We start from the raw sequence: 24,715 nt of genomic DNA on the forward strand, positions 1-24,715 counted from the left end.
TGTTGGGAGTTTGAGAAACTTCTGTAGAATGGAGGACCCAAAATGCCACCGTGGGCTGCACGGAGCTGGGAGCCCAGGAGCGGACGGAGTTAACGCCCAGAGCGCGGGCAGGAGCGCGATCCCGCCGCTCGAGCGCGGAGCTTGGGAGTGGAGTGCGGGCGGTGGGGTGGGGGAAGGAGGGTAAATGAGAGGAGGGGCGGGGTGGCGCGGAGGCAGGAGGAGGGTCTCTGACCCTGAGTCGGATTTGCAAGCTCTCTGAGCTTGCGTTCGCGGAGGGGGAGGGTTTCCCCGGCCCCGCCGGAGTGGCGGCTGGGCACTTCTGTCTCACTACACAAACGACTGTCAAGAGAGTAGTGAGTGGAGCTGCCGGAAGTGTCTGCGCGCGGAGAGAACTTTCCTGCTCCAGCCGCGGCCGGGAGCCTCCGCCGCCTGGGTGCTCGCAGCTACGATGTGCGGTGATGACAACACCCTAAGCAGACCCGCGCCTCGGCCCACCCCTGGTGTGTGTGCCAGCTTGGCTTCAAGAGAAGACTGAGTTCGGTGGTGTCCGTGCGCCACGGGAACCCGGCGCAGGCGGCGGGGCGCGCGGGGCCCGTTTCCTCTGCGCAGTCCCCTCGCTTCCCGGCGCGTTCCTCGCGATCGCGCGTCCCAGAGCGGGTCACGGTCGCCGATTACCCTCGCCCTGACTACCGGCCCGGACGTGCCCCCGGCGGCCGCTGGCAGTGTCTGTGCCATGGGGCTGCCTACTCTGGAGTTCAGCGATTCCTACTTGGACAGCCCGGATTTCAGGGAGCGCCTCCAGTGTCACGAGATTGAGCTGGAGCGGACCAACAAGTTCATCAAAGAGCTGATTAAGGATGGCTCTCTGCTCATTGGGGCGCTGAGGAGTAAGTAGAGCTGGCGCGGGAAGGTGGAGAAGGCTAGGGGATCTGGAGTGTTCCCCCGGGGTACGGGTTGAGGAGTGGGATGGAGGAGAAGGAGCTTCTTTTGTTTGAATGGGTTTGGGGACAATAGCTGAAGAGCTCCCCTGCTGGTTGCCAACAAAGTTTGTTCTTAGGTGTTCTTTGCCACCATGCCTTCGGAGGAGGGAAGAGTTTTCTAATAAACATTGTAATGCATCCTGGATAAAGTTGTACAAAAGCCATCTTTTGTATAATGTTCCAGGAAAAAATGTAGGGGACCATTGGTCTTTTAAGGGTAATTTGAACACTTAAAAAATCCTTAAGGAAGTATTCAAGAATTTGCCCTACGGGTAAAACGAAGCTAATCTGTTTAGTGATATTCAAAGTATATGATTATTTTCTTATGTATAGCAGTGGCTGTTCATTAGACATAATCAAGAGCTGGCTTTTTAAAAAATACGTAGTTTTGCCATTTAATAAGATGATGGAAGACAGCATGAGCCAGTGAATTTTATCTCTTTACAGGTTATTGTGCATGTTAATTTTTGGTTTACATTATAAATCCGGTGGTGGTGGTGTCACCAAGGATGTGCGTTTAGTGGCAGAAGGCCAATGGGATCTGATCACCTACAGGAAGTAAAGAAGGCCCCAGGGGGCTTTTCCCACTTCCTGTCCCTCACAGTTCCTGACCTGGATCTCCACTTTTAATTACTGAGACCTAAGAAAGATTTAGGAAAAGGAACTCCAGAGTTTCGCATGTAGATAATTAAGTGGCTAATGGAGAAGGCTTAACTCATTACCTTTCCCAGGGTATATTGACATCTTAACAGAGGCTTCGGAATGCTTTAGCCTCTGAAAAGTAGTCCTGGAATCTCTGGCCTCTGAGGGCTGGTGTGTGCAGTATTTTCGTAAGTTGGGAAGGCTTTTAGGTGATCTAGCAGTACTAGTCCCCAGGACATATGTACGGGACACATCATTGTATATGTAAAGTTCAAGGTCAGTAACAACATAATGGGGATATGTGTGTGCTGGCAAAAGACATTAGCATCTGATGGAGAAATGTATTCATGTAAGGATGGAGCTTAGCAAAATGTATTGAAATTAGTGTGCTTCCAAATCCTTCTTTATTTTAACCATCCCCAAAAGTAGAACATTTACTTATCACTTATGTTACTTAACTGGGTAAAGAAAATATCTTTTATGCCCACAGTCACTGAATTTCTGAATCTGAGGCTACTGCTGATAACAGTATTTACTAATTTGTGAGAAATACAATTTATCTGCACTTCTTTCCATCCTGTGTATAGACAGATGTGAACTCTCCTTCCTTTGGGTTTGCAAATCCTGCTTGGGGTCTTGGGACTAGTCTCTGCCTCTTAGAGACCATAATGCCTCTTCAAAAAGTTTCCCCATCCCAGAGTGCTGAATGCTCAATCAACTCTTGCTGGAGATGCCGAATAGTCTACAAATGACATTTCTCTTTACTGCTGGTGATCAGTTTTAGTGTTCCAGAAGTTGAAAATAGATAAAACCTATGAACTGTACATTATTTTACCAGTAACTTTATGTACTTTATGATGATTTTGAATCTAGCCTTACAAAAATCAGGGTATTTCCATCCTTACTATTTGTTCTTTCATTTTGTTAGTGAAGAAATCTCGAGAGTGTAAGGTCCTCAAATGTACAGATCCTGTTTTTAGGGTCCGTAAGTTTGTGATGAGAGTGCGTTCCAGTCATGTGCTATGCAATGACATTTCGGTCAATAGTGGTGGGGCCCTAAGATTATAATGGAGCTGAAAAATTCCTGTTACTAGTGACGTAGTTGCTGTCCTTGGTTGTATCCCCACTCATTCTTTACAGGTTTGTGGTGATGCTGGTGTAAACACACCTGCTGTGCTGCCAGTCCTATAAAAGCGTAGCATATACGCTTTTATACAGTAAATGACTGTATTACTGGTTTATGTATTTGCCGTACTATAGTTTTTTATTGTATTTGAGTGTACTCTTTCTACTTATAAATTGGAAGTTTGCTGTAAAACAGTGTCATGTAACACCAGCAGCAGCCTCAAACATCTGTTTATTGTGTCTCTTGATTGCATAATTTTCTTTTGTACTTGATTTAATCTCACATTGTTTTATAAATTTAGTATAGTGAAAGTGTACAGTGTTTATATAAAGTCTATGGTAGTGTACAGTGATGTCATAGGCGTTCACATTCACTCACCAATGACCCACCCAAAGCAACTTCCAGTTCTGCAAGCTCTGTTCGAGGTAAGTGCCCTATATATGTGTACCATATTTTATGTTTTATACTGTATTTTTACACTACTTTTTCTATGTCTAGATATATTTAGATAAACAAACAATTATAGTGTTACCATTGCCTATAGCATTCAGTATGGTAGTATGCTATACAGATTTGTAGCTTAGGAGCAAGAGGCTAAATACCGTTCAGTCTAGGTGTGTAGTAGGCTATACCATCTAGTTTTGTGTGAGTGTGCTCCCTCATGTTCTCACAGTAATGAAATCAAAATTGCCTAATTGCACATCTCTCAGAATGTGTCCCTGTTGTTTAGTAAAGCATGACTGTTCTTTGTTTAACTGACATTCGATTAATACTTCTCTCATTGTGGAAGGAAAATATTTTATTGCTTTGTTAAAAAATTCACAGCATCAGATGCCAAGTGAGAAAGATTTGGAGCAGAAGAACCCTTGAAGTCACATTATGGCACTGGTTTTCTTCCAGCAAGCCCCCTTCGGTCCCTTGGGGATGATGCTCTGAGGCTGGGCTGCAGCTGCATTCAATGCCCACTACGTGAAGCACTAGGATGGTGGGATAGGAGTGTGTCCCAAGGACTCGAAGCCTGCTCAGTTCTCAGTTCTGTCTTTGATTCAGCAAGGAGCCTTCCTCCCCCGTCCTGTCCTTTCCTCACTGTTTTTCCTTTCTGCCAGAGAAGACTTCACCTTCCCTATCCTTAAACTATGTCTTTCCATTCTCTTACATACTGTTTCAATAGTGTATCCATTATCCATTCAGTGTTATTTTTAGCACTTCTTATTGCTGTTATTTTCATTAGTAATTAATGGTTCTTAAGATAACCTTCCTGCATAATCATCAATACGTTTCTAAGCATCTTCTATTCTTTTCATCTTAGTTAATAACTTTCCTGGTGAGAATATTGGCATGCACTTTTGGTTAATTCATGTGTGACTGTCCCCCCAGGAATTACATGTGCTCCTTGGTCTCTGGTTCAGCATATAGGTGTCTTTAGTCGACTATTTGGAAGGATCCTTATATATGAAAACCTTAAGAGGATGATTTCAATTTCAAATATATGTAAGATACTTAACATTTTAACATGAACTATTGCATTTCATATTCACATCCACTCTGAGAAAATGGATGACAGTTTAAGTAGATTGACATAGACATGAGTTTAAGTCCCGATGCTGTGAAGTGCTGTGTGATACTTGGGCATTCCTACCTTTTCTGTAAAATGAGGGAACATTTGTAAAAATCTCATCACTAGGATTATTTGTTTATTTTGTTACAAGCCACATGGATGTTGGTGAGTAATATTTGAGAGTATTTGATACTGGTGAAGTGGGTTTCCATTCATGCTGTGTGAATTAAAAATCTTCACCCTTTTCATCGAGTGTTATCCTGTGAACTTAGTTCTTTAACAGGGGCCAGTCTTAAAGTTTGGGTTGTGACATCATAGGCTAGTTTTCCTTATGAATCTTCTTTTATGTTTCAAAGAAACATTTCAAAATGGCTTTCTCATATAATTTCCCCTTTGCTTTCTCTTCCTTTATACATTTGAATTCAAAGAACCATCTTTAAGTAGAGCTTTGACATTGCAAGAATAGAAAAACACTCTCTCTGCCTCTGCCCCCTCCTCCCTCAAAAGGAGATGAAGAAAAAAGAATAAACAGAAATAGAATTGTATTCATTAAATTGAATGACTGGGTGGGGAGAATGTATCAGCATTCTTTACTCCACCCTGCCCTTCAGCTTCTGGCCCATCTCTGCTTTCTTATCACTGCCTCCTTTCTCTAATTGCCTCAAGGTGGGATCAGCCAGCCTTTCCCTCTGCCTTTAGGATATTGTTTCTCTAATGTGTATGTCTGTGCTTCTTTTAAAAGAAAAAAAATTAGTGGATTCCAATATAGATTTAATTATTTATTATGATAACTTAATAAGTATACACAAGCATGAAACTATTTAGCTTATTCATACAGTCTTACTCAAAGCGAATCAGTTTACAAACTAAATATAAACAATACTGTGAAATTAATAACAAATTTTTCAGCGACATTTTGTTAATCTACTGGATGATGTTTTGCTGAAACAAAATTTCTTCTCATATAAAAACTTCTGATAATATCTTGTTTGTTGATTCATTTTCTCTCTGTTTTTCCCCATTGAAACTGCAGCTCTTTAAAATCTTCTTGCCCTGAGAGTGGCCTTCTCTCTATTGCAAACCTTACTCATTTATTGGTCATGTTGCCTGTGTTTTTAAAGCCTAGTTCTTGGCACTAGTGATCCATGGCACAACAAGAAGGGCAACTAATTTGAGTGGTAGGTTGCTTATAAGTTGATATATAATTTGCAGTGTTAATCATTAGAAAGGGGCAAGCACACGATTTCTCAAAGGTGTCTACCCTCAGGGTCCACAGACCTCAATTTATAAAGTACACTACTATGGTGCTCCTGTAATCTGGGGCAAAGTAGTTGTTTATATTAAAAACAACAACAACAACAACAAACAAATGCAAAGGCTACATGGAAATATCTTAGGAAAGGTGAGGTAGGTACTCCTGTCTTCCATTTGCTGTGTTTCACAAGCTCACCTTTAGCCCAGGTATCACTTCTTTCTTCACTCTAATACAGTCTCTGGTTTGTATGCATATTTAGGGCCCACTATGCTACCAGTTTTTGGTGGCACAGGAGAGGAATTAAATAAAATTTAAAAGAACAAAAACGAGTTTAAGAAATTTGGAAGACTTTCTTTAGTTATTGCGCTACTTACCTGGTCATCCCTCAGCTTTCAGTGAGAACTGCTATTGTTTCAGGCTAGTTTCAGTATTTAAATTTGCACCTAGGTTTTATTTAGTTGAAGTGCAACTGGTAGATTCCTGTTTATCTTCCAGGAGCTACTTCACTGCTGCTATTCCACTAGGGCCCTTGCACTTGTTTAGCTGTGCAGCCTAATCAGAGGTGTGGATGTGGAATCACTGCCACCATTCATTTGGTTCTTCTAGTCATTGGAATTTAAGTTAAGTGAGCAGAAGTGACTGTATTCTTCAAATGAACTGTAATTAAATTAGGACCTGGTAGATTAGGAATGTGGTGCTTTAAGGTTCTGCTTCAGAGAAATGTACAAGTAAAAGCAGTTATACTCGTGTTCATTTAAATGGGAGCCTTGCCTTGGTGCTTATCAAAGTGGAATTAAATAGTGCTGGCTAAGTACTTCCCTCTACCACTCTTCCAATTCTCTACAGAAACTTAATTGGCACCCTTTAACAATATTGTCTTTCTTGCTATTGGATTTCCTTTTTCAGAAGGTAGTGATTGAAGGGCTGTCCTCTTAGAAGGCAGGGAAATGGGTTGCTGGGAGAGCAGAAAATGTTTCCTGCCTGGTGGAGAAGAATGGCTTACGGAGAACTACCCTTTGCACTGCCTCCTATGAGTTCTGGTCAAGGTACTCTGAAAGTGCAAACATCTCAGGTAACCACTAAACTTTTAAGTCAACGAAAAGCTGTTTTTACAAATATCCTTTCAATTGGTAATATTTCTTAGGGCACAATACTGTGTTGATGTTGCAAAAGCATTACTCAAGATTATGCAAGAAAAATAATAATAGCCCTGGCTGGTGTGGCTCAGTGGATTGAGCACTGGCCTGCGAACCAAAAGGTTGCCGCTTCAATTCCCATTCAGGGCACATGCCTGGGTTACCAGCCAGGTCAGGTCCCTGCTGCGGGGGCATGCAAGAGGCAGCCACACATGGATGTTTCTCTCTCTCGCTCTCCCTCCCTCCCTGCCTCCCTCCCTTCCCCTCTGTCTAAAATAAATAAATACAATCTTTTAAAAAAAGAAAAATAATAGTAAAGCTTATATTCGGTATTGCTTTGATGTCAAACACAATTTTATTCAAGCAATGAATATGTAGAGAGTAGCAAATTTGCTTCTAGATTTATAGAGAAATATTAGGTTAAAAATTTTAGATTTGCCCTGGCTGGCGTGGCTCAGTGGATTGAGTGCTGGCCTGTAAACCAGAGTTGCTGGTTTGATTCCCAGTCAGGTACATGCCTGGGTTGCGGGCCAGGTCCCCAGTGGGGGGTGCAGGAGAGGCAACCACACATTAATGTTTCTTTCCCTCTCTTTCTCCCTCCCTCCCCTTTTCTAAAAATAAATAAAAATCTTTAAAAAATTTAGACTATTAAGCCACATTTAGTAAATATTATATAATAATCAAGTGTTTACTATGGGCAGATAAAACAGGGTGAAGGAAAGGGGGTTATTTAGACTTGAATCTCCTTTGTGAATATTGTTTCTTGCCAGAGTTGATTGCCACCTGTTCTGGCCTGAGCCATCACTGCCGTCTGCATGGTAGTTTCTGCTCATATCACCTTCTAGGCAGGTGCCAGCTGTCTTCTGTCCCCACCTGCCACCCATCAGTTTCAACTTGCAGCTCTGCCCATCTTCCTTGTTCCTCCATCTGGATGAACATCTGCCCAGGATCTAATAATCCTGATAGTGTAACCTCAGGGGATCTGGCCCCATCCATCAAGGACTTGCTACCTGCTTCTTGCTGACTTTTATCCTGAAAATTAAAACCAGTTGCTGAGCATTTGGCTCTCTAGTGCATGGAATCTGGGCTTCATCTTTTACAGCTGCCATATTCTGAGGTTAATGGCTGGGATTTATGTAAATACAGCAACTTCCATAATATTTGGTCATCTTAACTGCCCTTGGAGCAAAGGAAAAGGGGCAGGGTGCTAACAGGACAAGTCAGTAGCAATGCAGTTATTTTATCAGTTTTGTCTTTGGCCGGGTGAATCTAGACTTTGGCCTGGATATTTCTGGTAATTTGGATCCTTCCCTATGTGATTACATATAACTGGAATGTTTGGTTAATCAGAATACATCCTTGGTCATATCTACAGGGTTCTGATTTTACTATCAAGAACACAGTTATAATGCTGAAGAAAGTGTTACAGTAAAACACGCTTGTACAACACTGTGTGTAAGGGATGTGATTTGCTTCAGAAAAAGTGAATTGTGGAATAGTATGGTGCTTTAATAGCTAATACTCTCTATATTTTCCAGTCTTTTTCTTTGTTGCAGAGGTGTGTATGCCTAAAAGAAAAAATAAGCACTAATTTTCTAGGGTGTTTGAATCTTTTGAGGGTAATTTGTCTAGTTGTACTTTTTACATGGAACATGGTGGGAAAATATAGGATAAGACTAATAATTAACTCTGTGTGGATTGTTTTAATTACTACAGATTTTTCAATTTTTAGGGTATATAGTAAAGTCTTTAGTTCCGATATTTTAAAAATGCCAAACCATGACTTTTTAATGACCTGATTAGGGTGATTACTGGGGATAATGGGTTGTCTTACATTTTGTGAAAGACAGAGAACCATCCTGGTGTAGTTCTCAGTGTCAGGTGGTAGAAAAGTTGGGGAAAATGCACCATGTGCATGACTTTGCCACATGAATAGTATTCTCCCGAACCTTGGCTTTATTCTGGGAAAAAGTGTGTAGACAAAAAATGACCCTTTCATTTGGAAGTCAGACAGACAGATTTCTCAGTAGTGGAATTTCTATATTTCCCCACACAAATCTAAAAAGCAGTACTGCTTGTGCGTTTATGAAAGACAAGCCAAATCATATTCCCCTGTGTGCAAATACGTACTGGAGCTTATCCAAATGAAAGGCCCGGCTTCAGTTCTCTCTGTAGTACTCCAGAAAAGTGATGATTTAATTTAGAAAACTGCTATGTGTTCATGTGTGGAGAGGAGTGATAAGCGGCTAATAGAAATGAGTGTCCTGGATAGTGTATTACCTGTTTGCAAATGGAAACTATGTAAATTGATTTTGCTTTGCCATGCTGAGAATTTCCTTTTTCATTTATGTAATTTTCTCATTCCTTAAAATGTCTGAATGAAAGATATCACTGCCCCTCCCCACCCCCCCAAAAAAGGAAACCCAACAAAGGAGTGCTGGTGCCAGTAGGAGGGGTTAGCAAGGTGAGGCAAATGAAAATTCCTTGAGAAAGCAATTTAAGTATTATTATTTTGGAACTTGTATTAGACTGTGTGTCTTCTATGAAAAAAGTGATAGGACTCTGAAAAATCAAAGGAATAAGAGATTAGCTTTCCAACTGTTTTAAAAGTTGATTGTGGAAAATTTGAGGGACAATTACATATGATCAACATAACAGTCAATAAGGGTGCCTTTTTAAGGGGCACACTATTTGGAGAAGATTTGGGAAAGCTGTGGACTCGTGAAAAAATGTCAACATAGGAGTAATGGATAGGGAGGTTTAAAGACTTCCTGACAGCTGGTCAATCCTGGTTTTCCTTAAGTAACCATTTCTATCATTATTGTTACTTCCTTTGTATCCCAGCTCTGTAATCATCATTTTCTCAGTGTGTGATGTTGCTCAATTCCTCTCCCACTGTCAGTTACTTCCTCTCCCCTCGGAAATACTGGTGGCGCACATGGATTCCTTCTTAGCCCTTTTACTGTTTGCTCTCCTTGTGTGATAACATCTGCTCCCGGCTTCCAGCCGTCACGTCATTTTTCTGAGCTCTGGGTCTGATTTTCACCAGCCTGCTACCTATCACCACCTGAATGTGTTCAGGCACCTCAGACTCCACGTGTCAGGATGAAGTGCTTCCTTCTCCTCCAGCTTCTTCTCCTCGTGTTCTCATTTTTCAGTTTTGTCCTCACCTACCTGGTCATCTCAGAGACAAACATCGGAGTCCTTCTAACTCTTCCCGTCTTCTCCAGTTTTAAACTGGAGTTTTTTCACTCCAATCAGATCCTAATATTTGGTTAGTCCTGTAACTCTATGCCTACAGTTCCTTAAATTAGATTTTTTTCTGCCTGCATAATACTCGTGTGTGTGTGTGTGTGTGTGAAAGAGAGAAACAGAGAGAGAGAAGAGGAGAGACAGAGAAACGTTATCTTTTTTTCCTAGCTTCAAACAACAGAAAAATGTTCTCTCACAGCTCTGGATGCCAGAAGTCCAAAACCAAGAGAGCATAGCCTCTGAAGGCTATAGGGGAGGGTCTCTCCTTGCCTCTTCCACTTGGGGTGTTGTCGGTCATCAAGATGTCCCTTTGCATGTATCTCTCCAAACTGTGCTTCCGTAGTTGCATGGCATATGCCCAGTGTATCTCTGTTTATTAGATTTTACTTAGTCTTTGGAATATAAGCTTCTAGGTGCCGAGGATATCTGGATTCTAATCAGCTCTGACCACATTGTGAATACTCAGTAATTGTTAGACATGAACCAGTTTACATTTTGCTAAGAAGAGTATGATACAAAGAAGGGTTTTAAGTACCTGTGGAGTGAATAAGCCAGGAGTGGGGACTATAGGAATCCTCTTTAATATTGCTCCTGCCAGGCTTCATATGTAGCTGCTGTGGCCTGGCCTGGTGGTACTATCAGGAGTGGTAGCCCAGGGGACAGCGGTGAGCATAGGGCTAGAATTCAGTCCTGATGCTACCACTGAGTAGTGGCCTGGGTACAAGTCACTTGTCCTAGATGCTATTTTTGTCACAAATGGGAATAGCATTTGCTCTATATTCCTTGTAGGGTTTTCGTGTGGGCAATGGAAAAAATGCATCATAACATATTATAAAAATGTAACATTTTCATTTGCTTTAAACAGGATCATTGTAATCCTAATAATTTTAGACTTTTTCAAGACTTGAACAGATTCTTGTCAATATTATTATCATTCTGTAGCAACAAGATTATTGAAGTGGAAATGCTTTAATAGGATGTTAAAGCTTGGGCTCGTTTTTCCCCCAAATTAAACCATCTTCGTGGAAAAGATGATGAAATATGGCATGGTTTTGATTTAGCTTTTTTCTTTTCAACAAATGGATAATTATATATTGTGATCTGGGAACCAAGAAAGCATTTGGCTGGCATTTAAGAATTAGGAATGGGCAGTAGAGACTTTGAGACTTTATGTACGTATCTGCTGGTGCTTTAGTTCTGCTTCAGGTCAGTGGTCTATAATCCTTGTTCAAAATGATGGTTGCAACTTGCACTTGTCAGAAGTGGAAAGTTTCACACAGTACAAGGGACCAAACTGCAGATGAGAGACCTTTTTTCCACATTGGTTTCTGCATTGAAAGTAGACAGGGACTTAGAAAAAAGGCCGCCCTGGGTGTTTCTTGTGCTGTGCAGATGTTCAGTGAGTGTGAATTACGTTGGAGGTGATGCCATCCCAGTGGTTATTAGTGAGCAAGGAAAATGACAGCATTGGTAGGGCTGGAGGAACTGGGAGTAGGGGATTTGGGGTGGGGGGGTGGGGAGGAAGAACATTTAGTTAAGAATTGAGGAGGAAGATTCATTTGACTCAGTGAGAAATTCAATCAAGTTTGTGAGCTAGTTAATCCAAGAAGGTGGGATGATTGATGTGAGAATCACCAAGAGAGGATACTCTAAAGACCAAACAGATTTTACAAAAATATTTTTCCTTAAAGGATCTGTGAACTTAAGGCGACTTCTGTCCTGGGGCTCAGGGAAGTAGGGTACAATGAACAGGAGGTCTGGACTTTAGGGATAGCTTGCAAAGTGAGGCAAGAGCTGGAAAAGGCCAGCGTCAAGGGTTAAAGAAAGAAAATACAGGTCCGGAGTAATCAATCCCCTGCAAGAAGTAGCAGCAAGTGAGTGAGTACCTGAAGGGCTGTCAGATTTGAAGTCTGTTGGGTGCAAGCCTTTTTCTTCCAGATTGCCTTGGTTCCTCAGACAGCTCTAATGGAAATTAAGAGTCCTGTGGATATTCAGGGCTGGCTGAGTGTGAGGTCCGGTCACACACCCTGATGAGAAAGTGAGAGAGGATGAAACAAGGATTCAGAACCGTGCTGTCAGTTGCAAGATACTCTTTCAATTTAAGTCCTTAGGCTGTGGCTTAGACTTCAGTTATTTATTTGAGATTGTGTTTTGCATTCTGTTAGAACACTTATTAATTTAAACTAATCCCAATTTATTCAGATAATCTGAACAGAGAGGGGTTGCTCTTTAGCTAAGCTTAGCATTATCATTCACACATGTATGGTGCTAATAACATTTAATCTTTAGTCATTACAACATTTTAATGTTAAGTAGGTTCATTAAAGATTTAACATTAACAGCAGTCAGCCTAATAGTAGAAAGAGCCTGGGCTTTAGAATCAGAGCAACTCCTTTCAATTCCAATTCTGCCACTTAGCAGTTTACATGGCTGTGAGCAAGTCACTTAGCTTCTTTTTTTTTTTTTGGTGAGTTTTTCCTTGTCTATAACATGGAAGTAATATTTATTTCATATGCATATTTGCAAGATTATATAAGGTAATATGTAAAGTATCTAGCACAATGTATGGTACTTGGTATTAAATATTTTCTTATGTTTCATTTCTATCTAACATTGACACTAGGAAGCAAAATTAGAGTTATAAACAACCACCATCACCATATTCTATTCAAAAAAGAATGTGAGGTGGCTTTCCTCAGCAAAACCTTTACCTTACCTGGACAAATGCACCCCATTGAGAGACAGCAGCATTGAAGGCTGTTATGAGAGCTGTAGGCCATGTGTCATTGTTTGGCATCATGAGTGTGGCTGGCAGTGAAAGTAAGCTGTTGCCTCTGTGGAATAATTTATGTCTGAACACATTAAATCTCAATATCTCTCCCTCTCTCTCTCTCTCTCTCTCTCTCTCTCTCAGACACAGGTGCTTTTTCCTACTCCTTTCATTCCCCAGGCTGCTCTCTCTGGAGCATGTCCTAGCCAAGCCTTTTCTTCTCTCCTTCCTCAAAGCGTGTTCTCTTTGCTTTTCTTTCTCCTAAACTCCAAAGGGCCTTTCTTTTGCCTCTGTAACTTGTTTCCTGTGTCCATGCAGCCCAGCTGACTCCCTTCTTCTGCAGCTTGCTTTTTCTGTCTCTGTGACTTTCTGTCTCTGTCTCAATAAACGCTTGCTTATAGATGAGTCTTGGCTCTGAATTTTTTTCTTAGCCAGAACTCAAAGACTGAGGTATGCATTCTGGTGCTGTTCACTGATAACAGTTTGCCTGTTTTCCTCCCTAGCAAGTTAGTCCCATTAGAGTGGGCACCAAATCTTTGGGACTCTGGCGGTGGATACATAACACATTTTTCATCAATGTCCATTAAATGACTGGACTTAAAGGCAGCTGTGTGAAATGAATGTCGAGTTGCAGAAGTCCACAGGTCGTCACTAACCACTTAATGTTGGAACCAACTCTAAAGCTTTGTATACGAAGACAAATATGTTAGTGCAAAAGTTGGTAGCATATTATATAGATTTATTAGAATGAGATTAATTATAGCATGCTTATTCAAGGAGTTGATATTTGTATCAAAGGATGAATTTTCTCATCAGCAGTGAAAATAATATGTATTGATTCAAAGCCAAGAGATATGGCCAAGAAAGTGAAACTGTACAAATGTGTGTGTTGGTTCCAAGATGCCATTTCAGAATGCTGATTTTCATTGTATAAGAATGCCTTCTAGCCCTGGCTGGTACAGCTCAGTGGATTGAGTGCGGGCCTGTAAAACAAATGGTTGCTGGTTCGATTCCCAGTCAGGGCACATGCCTGGGTTGTGGGCCAGGTCCCCAGCTGGGGGCATGTGAGAGCAACCATACATTGATGTTTCTCTCCCTCTCTTTCTCCTTCCCTCCCCCTCTATCTAAAAATAAATAAATAGAATATTTTTTAAAAAGAATGCCTTCTATTAAAATAGCATTATTAGGTATAGTTCACTGCCATAAAATTAAACTTTTTAAAAATGTACAATTCATGGTTTTTCATATGATTGATTACAGAGTTGTGCAACTATCACCATCTAATTTTATTTTTTAATTTTTTCAGCTTTATTATAGAGGTATCATTGAAAAATAACATCATCAGATATTTAAAGTGTACATCAACATGATTTGATTAATACATTGTGGAAGGATTCCTGCTAGCAAGTTAACACATCCATCCCTTCATATTTTATCTTTTTTTGTGCGAGTGAGAACATTTAAGTTCAACTCTTAGCAAATTTAAATTATATAATATAGTGTTACCAACTATAGTCACTATGTTTTGTGTTAGATCCTCATACCTTATTCATTTTATAGCTGAAAATTGGTACCTATAACAACCTTTTCCCCTAGCCTTTGACAACCATCAATCTACTCTGTTTCTATGATTTTAACCTTTTTTTTTCTCTTAAAGATTCCACATATAAGGGACACCATCCAGTGTTATCCAGTATTTGTCTTTCTCTGTCTTGCTTATTCCATTTAGCATAATGCTATCATGGTCCATCCATGTTGTCACAAATGGCAAGATTTCTTTCTTTTCCATCACTGAATAAAGTTTTCTTTTATATGTGCGTGTATGTGTGTATGTAACATATATACCACATCTTCTTCATCCATGTATCTGTTGATGAACACTTAGATTGTTTCCATATCTTGGCCATTGTAAAGAATACTGCAGTGGACATGGACGTGCAGATCTCTTTGATAATGTTTTCATTTCCTTTGGGTGTCACCCAGAAGTGGCGTTGTTGTGTTATATGTAGTGCTACTTTTAATTTTTTGAGGAATCTTCATACAGTTTTCCACAGTGGCTGAACCAATTTGCATTCCCACAGTGTAAAAGGGTTTCTTTTCTCCACATTTATGCCAACACTGGTTACCTCCTGTCTTTTTGATGATAGTCATTCTAACAGATGTGAAGAGATATCTCACTGTGGTTCCAATTTGCATTTCTCTGATGATTAGTGATGTTGAGCATTTTTTCATGTATCTGTTGGCCATTTATATATTTTTTTAAGTTTTAGAAAAATGTCTATTCAGGTCCTCTGCTCATTTTAAAATTAGATTATTATTATTATTATTATTATTATTATTTTGCTATTGAGCTGTACGAGTTCTTTATAATTTTGGAATAACTATCCAATTTTAGAATAGTTTCTTTGCCCTTGAAGCAATCCCATACCCAATAGCAGTCACTCCCCATTCTTTGTCTTCTTTAGCCCCTGGCAGCTGTTACTAATATACTTTTGTTTCCATAGATTAGTCCATTCTGGACTCTCTGGATAGTGAAATTACACAGTCTGTGGTCTTTTGTGACTGATGTCTTGTAACTTAGCATGTTTTCAAGGCTCATCTGTGTTTTAGCATATATTGTACTTTATTCCTTTTTATTGCCAAATACTAAGTTATGTGAATACATCACCACATTTTGTTATCTATTTGTGAATTGATGGACATTTTGGTTATTTTCTTTGTTTTTCTGTTATGAATAATGCTGCAAACACTCGTGTACCTGGTTTTGGGTGGCTGCATGTTTTTGTTCTCTTGGATATTTTCCTAGGACTGGAACTGCTGGATCATATGCTAACTCTGAGTTGGAATTCACCATTATAAACAGAAACTTAATAGGTTTATAAGCATTTACATTATATTCTTTATGATAGGAAGCAGTTTGAGAGTTAAATGTATATTTAAAGCCAAGTTATAACTTTCTATAACAAATTCAAATATGGCCTTTATATTTGTTGGAGAAAACAGAATCACTTGATGGATATTTAAGGAGGAAACTTGTCCAAGTTTTTCATTTTCATTATAGATAAATAAATTAACATTTCGTAATGTAAGTATAGGACAATAGCAGTTTTTAAATATGTGCAAAGAGTGGCAAGAGGAGTGGAGAGGAAAAAACAGGGGTCAATGCAATGGACAAAGTATTGGATTGGCCAAAAAGTACATTTTTTTTTGTAGTAAGATGGCTCTAGTGGTGCTTAGTTGTCTTTAATTTCATTTGAAACAATTTTGTTAGATTGTATTGTGATAGCTGTCATATCAGCATGCATTAAAAAAAGAGCTCATCAAAATTGGTGAATTTTTGTATAGCCATTTTAATATTGAAGATAGAAGAAAATAAGCAACATTTTCAGCAGGCTTTATTATTTCAAGAAAGGCAAAAATGCAACTGAAATGCAAAAAAAAGTATCATGCTGGGGATTTCTTGCTGGATGATGCTCCATGGTCAGGTAGACCAGTTGAAGTTGATAGCGATCAAATTGAGACATTAATTGAGAACAATCAGTGTTACACCATGTGGGAGACAGCCAACATACTGAAAATATCCAAATCAATGAAGTTATTGGTGAAAATGAAAAATGTGTTTTTCATTTTATGGAAGAAGCTAAATGGACTTTTTGGCCAACTCATGATGGTCCAGGAGAGATTTGAAGAAAGAGAATGGAGCATTGCCTTGCATATTCAGTCAGCATACTTATTTTACACTACATCAGATACTGTTCTAGGCCTTGGAAATACAGAGCAAACAGAGGCCTAGCTCTTCTGGGTTTACATTTACTGAGGGCAGCTGCTAAAACTGTATGGTGTTGTGTTATGACTTAGTGGTAAGACTTAGTAGGCCCATGTGTACTCTTTATCTTCTAGACAGCCTTTCTGTGTTCCACAGAGTAACTTGTTCATACTCCATTAGAGCAGTCTACACAATTTAGGGATCTCATATGAGAGTGTGAATATCCAGTTTTCATCCACTCAGATCTATTCAGGAAATCAGGGATCACTTCAGGCACTGTACTAGATTCTGAGTGTGGGTGCAGCTGAATGGCCCTGGTAAGTCACTCTCATTAAGCTTGGTTTTCTCATTTTTACAATGGGGATGATAATAATAGCACTGACTGTTTTTTATAAGGATTAAGTCTTGTGAGAGATACCTAGCATGGTACAGAGAAGCCAGAAAATGGTCAATATTATAATCACACTATATCTTGTAACAAAAAAAATGAAGTAACCTCAGTATTAAAAATGTTTAAAATGGAAAACATTTTCTATGTTTTTCTGTGATGATAAACTTTTGTCATTTAATCTTTCATGTACACATGAACAAACTTAAAATATAAAAGCAATAATATATACCATTTATATATGAATTTATACCATTATATCAAATATTTTCCTTTGGCATATTTTTTATTAGCATATTTACAGCTAAAAGTTTTCCAGTCGAAGGTGACACTTATGTGTAATTTAAAGCAGTCTACATATGAAATGTTAAGTGAAGCAAAAGAAGGTTACATTTTGAGTAAAGAAACATCTGCATTTTGCCACAGTTCACGAGAAGGAAATTGGATCATGTGTCAGCTATGTGATTGAATAAGACTTTTATCTTTTAAAGAATTTTTCCTGCCTAATACATACATTCAGCCATTATTCTGAAATGAAGCTTGTGGTACAAACATTGTGACGTGGAGTTTGGGGAGCCCCAACACACTCTGTTATTGGAGTGCAGCTGCGGCATCTGTGGAACTTCACTGGAAATCTGAAATAACCCTTTTTAAAGCTTCTTCAGGCTCGTACATACAGATTGCTTTATTTTCATAACAACAACAGTCAATTTTTGCATGTTTCTTTTCAGGCCCTAAATTATTAGCTTTTAGGAATTATAAATGAGTTCATCTTTTACATATTATAAACATTATGTTTTGAAAGAAGTTACTTATTAAATTAGTCGTAGAGGAGAGACTTAGGGCGTCTTTGAGCTTTAGGCTCTCAGTTCCCTTCCCCCTGCAGCTCCAGCCTCTCAGATCATACCTGTGTGCACAGGCCTGGCCGGGGTTCCTCGGTTCTGCTTCTCTTTCTCTGTCGAGTGCTGTGCCAGGGACTTATTTGTTGCTAGGTAGCTCTTGAATACATAGTTATATTGAGTTTGTAAAATTTAGCATGGGGATATTCTAAAGCTCAGGACTCTAGTGACTACTTGTCAAATCCAAAGGACAATGTGGTCATCGATTTACTGGACTATTGTATATTTGACCCTGTTAGCCACTCTTTGCTTCCTGAAGCTTCATGTCCCTTGGCTTCTGTGGAGCTGTATTTTCATCAACTTTCCCACTTTTTCTTCACAATCTTTCAGAATTCCTTTACTTCTTCCTTTCTCTTGAATATTGTCCAATCAGAACCTTTTCTAAACAGATATAAGCTGGTGATGATATTTATCCGCAACCAAAGGATTAACATCTATAAGAAATGGGGGAAGAAGAGTAAGTAATGAGCACTAGACACATGGTAGTTGATTAACCGAAGGATAAAGACAACTGTTAACCTTTACCAGGAATCAAAGAAATGCAAAGTAATATAAGAGTTATAAGCTATCCATTTTTTACCTATTAAATTAGCTAAAAGACTATTTAAGTGACTTTTGCTATTTAGGGTATACTAAACCTCCTACTTTCATTATGCTGCTGATAGCATATATTTCAAGAATCTTAAAGTTCAAATGTACTGAGTAGTGATTCCAAGTGGGGCACTTATTCTGCATCAGGTAATACTAATTTCCTATTCAGCATCTGTGTCCTCTCATCCTTTTTGTAAGAACACGTTTGTCTAGGAATACAACCCTCCCCCAAATCAGGGGTAACTCCTGGTTAGTTGAGTGACCGAAGGTAATGCATTTCCTCGTGCTGGAGGGAGATGTGTGAGGGATATCAGCTGTGTTAATGTGTTGTGGTGCTGCACACAGCTTGGGAACTGTGGTCCCAACATATATATAAGTAATTAAAATTTATTTACAATAGAAAATAATTAGATATGGCTTAACTAATTTAGTAAACTTGAACAGTAGTTACTTATCTAATCAGTTAAATATAACTTTATGATATAAATCTAAGAGAAAGGCAAGGTACAGAATTGTATATGTGCCTTTGTCATTACATGAGAAAAAAATGTGCCTGTGAAAAAACTTAGTGAAATCTACCAAAAGGGAATGCTGTATGCAAATACACTAGAGTGGCAATATCAGAAAGATACTCTGTGCCCTCCAAGTAGTGAGAACCCAGTGGTGGGTGTTGGGGAGAGAGTCCTGCTAGTTGCCTCCCTGGCAAGGTTTTGCTGTCCTGACTCCAGGTTTGCTCACTGTACTCCTGGGGGGGTGGGGGGGGTTCAGGGCAGGAGTGGGTGGATGGAGGGGGAGGCTGCTAGCTCTCAATCTCCAGTCAATTACCCAAAGGTGGGTAGAAGCTGAGATAGATCGTCTCTCTAGTCTTTATTCTTTCACTACATTTCTTCCCAATCCAGTAACAATTCTCTGTGAATAATTTGCTAGTGAATTTCCTTCATGTGTAGTCTTCACATCCTTTATCTACTTGCTTTCCCACTGTCCAATTTTTGGCTATTTAATTTGCTTTCTTTTTTTAATCCAGTTTTCTCTGAGTAGTTTTTCTCTTCAGTCATTTTGAAATGACACATCAAGGCTATCTAAATATGTAAAATATGCAAACAGGTCTGGGCTGTTTTGTTTGGTTGCAGTACACATACCATTTTCACAGACAAATTAATTATACCTGGTGTTCTGTTAAAATATAACTAGTATTAATAACCATAAAGGGTCTGCTGAAACAGATTTATGTTGTAAGGGTGTTGAGAATATATTTCTGGCAGGGTTAAGGCACAGAACCTGTGGTGAATTTGATTTCCTTTGTAATATTTTATAAATCAGCAGAAGCAAATCTAATTCCTGTGAAAATTTCTCATAGGAAAATATGACATTTTTTGAGGTAACAGATACTGAAGCAGATGGGTCAGGGTTAAAAGGAGGAAGCTTGTGACTCAGAAGATCTTGAAATGGGAGTCCTACCATCTGGTAAGAGGTGGCATCAGTTGGACCAACCTGGGAATGGATCCTGACCCTGTGATCCGATGTACAACCTTGGGTGGCTCCGTAGCTTTCTCTGAGGCCATTTTCTGTACTTTAAATTTAGAATAGCCTTCTTTGCCACATAGATTTATTATGATAATTAATCCATTCATTTGTCAGATAATTATTAGTCACCTACAGTGGATCGAGCATTATCCTAGGAACATAGAATTCTAAAGTAAAAGACTCAATAAAATGATACATTGACTTATCTTTCATTTATGCTAAAGATACATGCAAATTTTAAAGTATTGAGCTGAGAGGAATTGGGTTTATAACAAAATATCAGCTATTTATTGGCTGTACTCCAGGGAGTTCTTTGGGGAATCTGCAAAACTGTGTTCCTTTGGGTGTGTTACTGTAAGTGGTCTGCTATGTTCATGGCCTTTCCATGCCAGGCATGACTCTGAGCGAATTTTGTTGTATTCTGCTTACTTTGGTAATCCATGGGTTTGTATTTTTAATATGGTTTGTGTTTTATTGTATTTATTATTCATCCTTTCTAACAAAATTGTTATGTCACGATATCTTACCTACTTTTTTTTTAAATGAAAAAAAAAGAATAAGGCAAGAATTTTGGCTGATGGGCTCTGGCCACAACGAACAGGTATGGTTTTCTAAAATGGTGTCAGCATCCTGTGCCTTCTGTTATTTAAATCATGAGTAACCATGGTGGGCAGAATGATGCAGAGATTTCTGAAATCCTGTTTTTGTGGAAACAGGCACAATTTTTTTAGCAGAGGTTTTAAATGATCTAGACAGAAACTTATGAAATGATTTGCTTAAATATGATTAAATTGTATTTGCCCGTGAAGTCAATTCTTTAAAGGTGCAATGTGTAAAGGATTTTGTTTATGGCATTTCATATTCCTAAATCTGCTAAACATAATACAAACACTTCAAAGGATAAATAGTGGATTGGATTTTATATTCACTTATATGTACCTTACAGATTATTGCATGTGTTTTTTGTATGTGTGATGGTCAAAATAATTTACTGCCACCTGAAGCAGCCATTCCCACTAACACCTATTTCCAGACTTTTTGGCGTCTTTTATCTTTCTTCCACATCCAGGGGGAAAGGGAATTCCAAAATTTTACTGTGAAAGGAATTTTGTCCAACAGATGTGACAGCTTCCGACATTTGGGGGATGGATCTCGAGCCTGAGGAAGAGGTAGTAAGTATCAGTGAGAGAAGAGCAGAGATACCTGGAGAGGCCTCTTAGATTCTTTAACCCCTGGTCAGGTTGAACGATAGCAGACGGACCTAAAGAATTCTTATGTAACTTTTACTGTGGTTTCCAAATTGATTATACCCTTGTGCAATCTTATTAATTCTTGTCTCCAGTTGGAGGATAGAGGAAACTAATTTCCTTTTCCTGTCTTTAAATGTGTAGGCTTAGGACAAGACTTTAAACATGGTGGAAGCATTAATCTGCCTCTGAGGGGACTCCCCCTCCCCATTCCATTTCCTGTTCTCCTTGCCTTGCTCGTGGGGAACATGTTTCTCTGCAGATGGTAAGGAGAAAGAGTTAGTAGTGCAGAACCCGATGGCTGCAGAATCCGTTCATCCTGATTCATTAGATAATTACCTCATTTTCACTACTACTGGCCATACTGGAATCTTTTCTTTTTATTAAAACCATAATTGAAAAGGATAACAAAATGCCGACACAAAGAAAGCTAAATGTCAGTAGGATTTGCCTAGTATCTACCAGGAAAAGTACAGCTATACCAGTTGTTAGGGACCTTGTACGAGTCAGGAAGTAGTCATTTCTGTTCTCGAAAAGCTTACAGCCTAACCAGAACACAAATCTGTGAAAAGAACTAAAGTGGGTGGTTTTAGGTAAGTGAGAGTCCCCTAGACGAAGCACAGTCAGCAAGTCTTGGAAGGTGACGTCCATGGATTGGACTAGTGTCTTAGTTCAGGACGGCTTGGGCAAAAGCGTTGAAGCAGAAATGAATTATCCTGTAACAGGGCCAACAACCTGATTTCTTGTAATTAACTAAAGCAGCTAACAAATGAGAAATGAGAAGAGATCTGGAAAACAGGTGCTTATGCATGTCTTTGAAAGTTAGCTGAAACAAACAGTTTAGATAGAAGCTTCTTGGGGACCTGTGCCTGCTCTGTCTTTCAATTCACTGCAGTTTCTGTCTCTCGAGTTGTGCTGGGCCATGGGCGGTGTGCAGTCAGTCTGTGTTGAATGTGGGTCATGCTCAGCAATACAGCATAGAGCAGTGTGTGCTTTTTATTAAAATAATTTTTTTCAGTATGTGTGTTTTAGTTAAAACCTGTTTGTGGTTCATTGCAACGGATGTTTTTTAGCTTGGGTAATTAAGACACCAGAATTTAATTACATATAAGTAAGTGAAAAACTTTAGTTGATCCTGGGTCAGTGGAGTGCTGTAGGCAATTAATGAAGATAATGAAATTGAGTACTTAACTCCAGATATAAATCAATAGAAGTTTTTCTAGTTAGTAAATTTACTAATTGTTGACTTCTGAAGCGTCGGTTCTTTTTCTCCTGTCTTACATGGCTGTTATATGAAATAGAACTTTATTTTTGTGATTTTATATCCTTTGGGGTTAAAGCATGTTTTCATTAGGGGGGAGATAATATTATTAGAAGGTGACCTGAGTTTCATTGTAAAAATGCACCACAAAATAGAAAAGATAAGTCTTGTGAGAAATTTCAGGAAGGATAAGAAAGCCCCACCCCCACCCCCTCTCCCCACTTTGAACTGTCTCAAGGTTGTTTGGAGAATGAGCGTATTGAGTGGAGCAAAAAGAAATATTAAATTATCAGAGAGAGAAAGACGGTGGGCATTGGTACAGAGCCCCTGAACCGAAGGAGAGCTAGAGAGGAAAGTTTCGGGGTGAGGTCTGGAGGTACTGAATGCTACAGAGTTAAGTATTCATAGGGGGTTTCAGCAGCCTAGACATCTGTTGAATAACAAATATCACTAACCATTTATCATCTGAGGATAACTTTGGGTTATGTAGAGGACAAGTCCAAAAAAGGAAACCATGGAGATGCAGTCCTGGTTTTGTGTCATGCAAGTGGGGAAGGAAAACTAATTTGAATTTGATGTGGATTTAGTATTTACTCTTTACGTGTGTTTTCTTGGCACTCAAGTTCACTCATGCAGGATATTATATATTCAAATGTTCCAGTGGTTTTCAAACTGTGGCTTGTGATCCTAGGGAGTTCTTGAAATCATTTTACTGAGTTGTACTAGTATTTGGAAAAAGAAGAAAAAAAAGAGAGCATAGTGAATATATTAAGGGAAATATTAAGTGGAACTTGTTTCTGTGTTATGAGTACACATGGATGAGTAGATAATGTTGGATGGTAAAATGTAGTTCTTACTGTGAGTCATAATCACAAGTGTAAAAAAAATGAGTTAAGTTGTATATGTCTAGCATGTATGTGGGGAAGCCTGATTAAGTTTTCTTTGGGAAGGTGAGTGGGCAGATGAAATGGCGAAGAGCAGTTGTCTGGTGTCACAGAGATGCTTTTACAGATGCTTTGAAGTCACAGAGTTCTTGGCAAGTGGTTCATTGCATGGGTCCAGTGAGGCTCTTCACAGCAGATCCTGGGCAACACCACTGCGTATTTGGCTTATCAAAGTGATCGTAGCCACTGCATCTAGAAACTGACTATTAAAGTCAAGAAAGAGAATCATCTAGTTCTTGAAAGCAGGTATTTTCTCTGCCAACTCCTATACTTCTGAAGGAAGCCATGTCCTTTTATTTTGTTCTCCTGAGAATATTTCAGAGCTTTGGAGGAGCATTGCTTGGTTGTTAGAAAAAGGAGCATTAACCTTAAATGAGCAAGTTAGAAACGGAGGGCAAAATGTCACCCTGAAGGGTTGCAGGTGATAATAAATAAATTTCTCACTTAGGGATATGTTTACACAGGGGTGGGCAAAGGAGGTTTACAGTTTCATAATGCAAAACAGTTTATTCCTATATTATTATTTATTAATTACTGTATTTTTTGTATTACAACTATAAACTTACTTTTGTCCACCTAGTATATTGAATGTGCAGTTTATCCAAAAAATGTGAACTAATACTGAATCCTATATTGGGTGAACTATCATGTAAATTCATTTCTTGGGCAAGTAATGGTTTAGTATTTTATTTAAAATAAATTATTTAAATGTGCATTGCATTTGATGGATCTTAATTTACTTGATTAAAGCTTTAAATTATTATTTAATGAATGGTGCTTGTGATAGAGAAAGGTGCAAGTTGTGATACTTTACTACACACTTTTTTTATGTGACTTATTGAATACAGTGATTCCTTAGTAGAGCAAGAGGACTACCTGTGTATATATTTCAAAGAAAAGCAGTATTACTGGAAAAGGTATTGGAAAGGCTGTTGGATGAATCAAAAAACTAGGAATAAGTACTTGGTGCTAGATAAACTTCAAACATGTCAGAGCACAGCTAAATGAATTCAGATTTCTTGCTTCCCAAACTAGTTCTCTGTTTCCCACTCAATATTGTTGTTTTCTTTTTGCTGAAGTACTGGTTATATTGATTACTCCCAGAAAACAATTCAATGTCCAATGTTAGTTCCATGCTACTTGGGTATGGATTTCATTGCAGACTGAGTTTGTGACTGCAGGATGTATCCACTTGGAGCTCAGTTGGAGCTTACGGCCATGATAATTATTTAACATCGGTCTCCTTGGCAACAGGTAGAGGATGTCTAAGCAAACAAACAGATGGACTCAAAGAACTTAAGTGATCATCAAGTCATAGAAGAGAGCAGCTGGCCTTCTCTGGAAGGCATAACAGCATAATAGCATTAGCTTGTGGG

The 24,715-nt window shown here is 39.1% G+C and overlaps 1 protein-coding gene across 1 annotated transcript in view; it reads left to right on the top strand.

Annotated features, from left to right (window-relative positions):
* Window positions 1–219: 219 nt before the first annotated feature.
* ARHGAP42 (Rho GTPase activating protein 42) overlaps window positions 220–24,715 on the top strand; it is a 244,395-nt gene continuing 219,899 nt past the window's right edge. The window contains exon 1 of the mRNA XM_028516368.2: window positions 220–887. Coding sequence (XP_028372169.1) covers window positions 734–887 — 154 coding nt within the window. The 5' untranslated portion in view covers window positions 220–733. The remainder of the gene's footprint in view (window positions 888–24,715) is intronic.

Source organism: Phyllostomus discolor, chromosome 6, assembly GCF_004126475.2.
Source record: "Phyllostomus discolor isolate MPI-MPIP mPhyDis1 chromosome 6, mPhyDis1.pri.v3, whole genome shotgun sequence".
In the NCBI taxonomy this organism is placed as follows: domain Eukaryota; kingdom Metazoa; phylum Chordata; class Mammalia; order Chiroptera; family Phyllostomidae; genus Phyllostomus; species Phyllostomus discolor.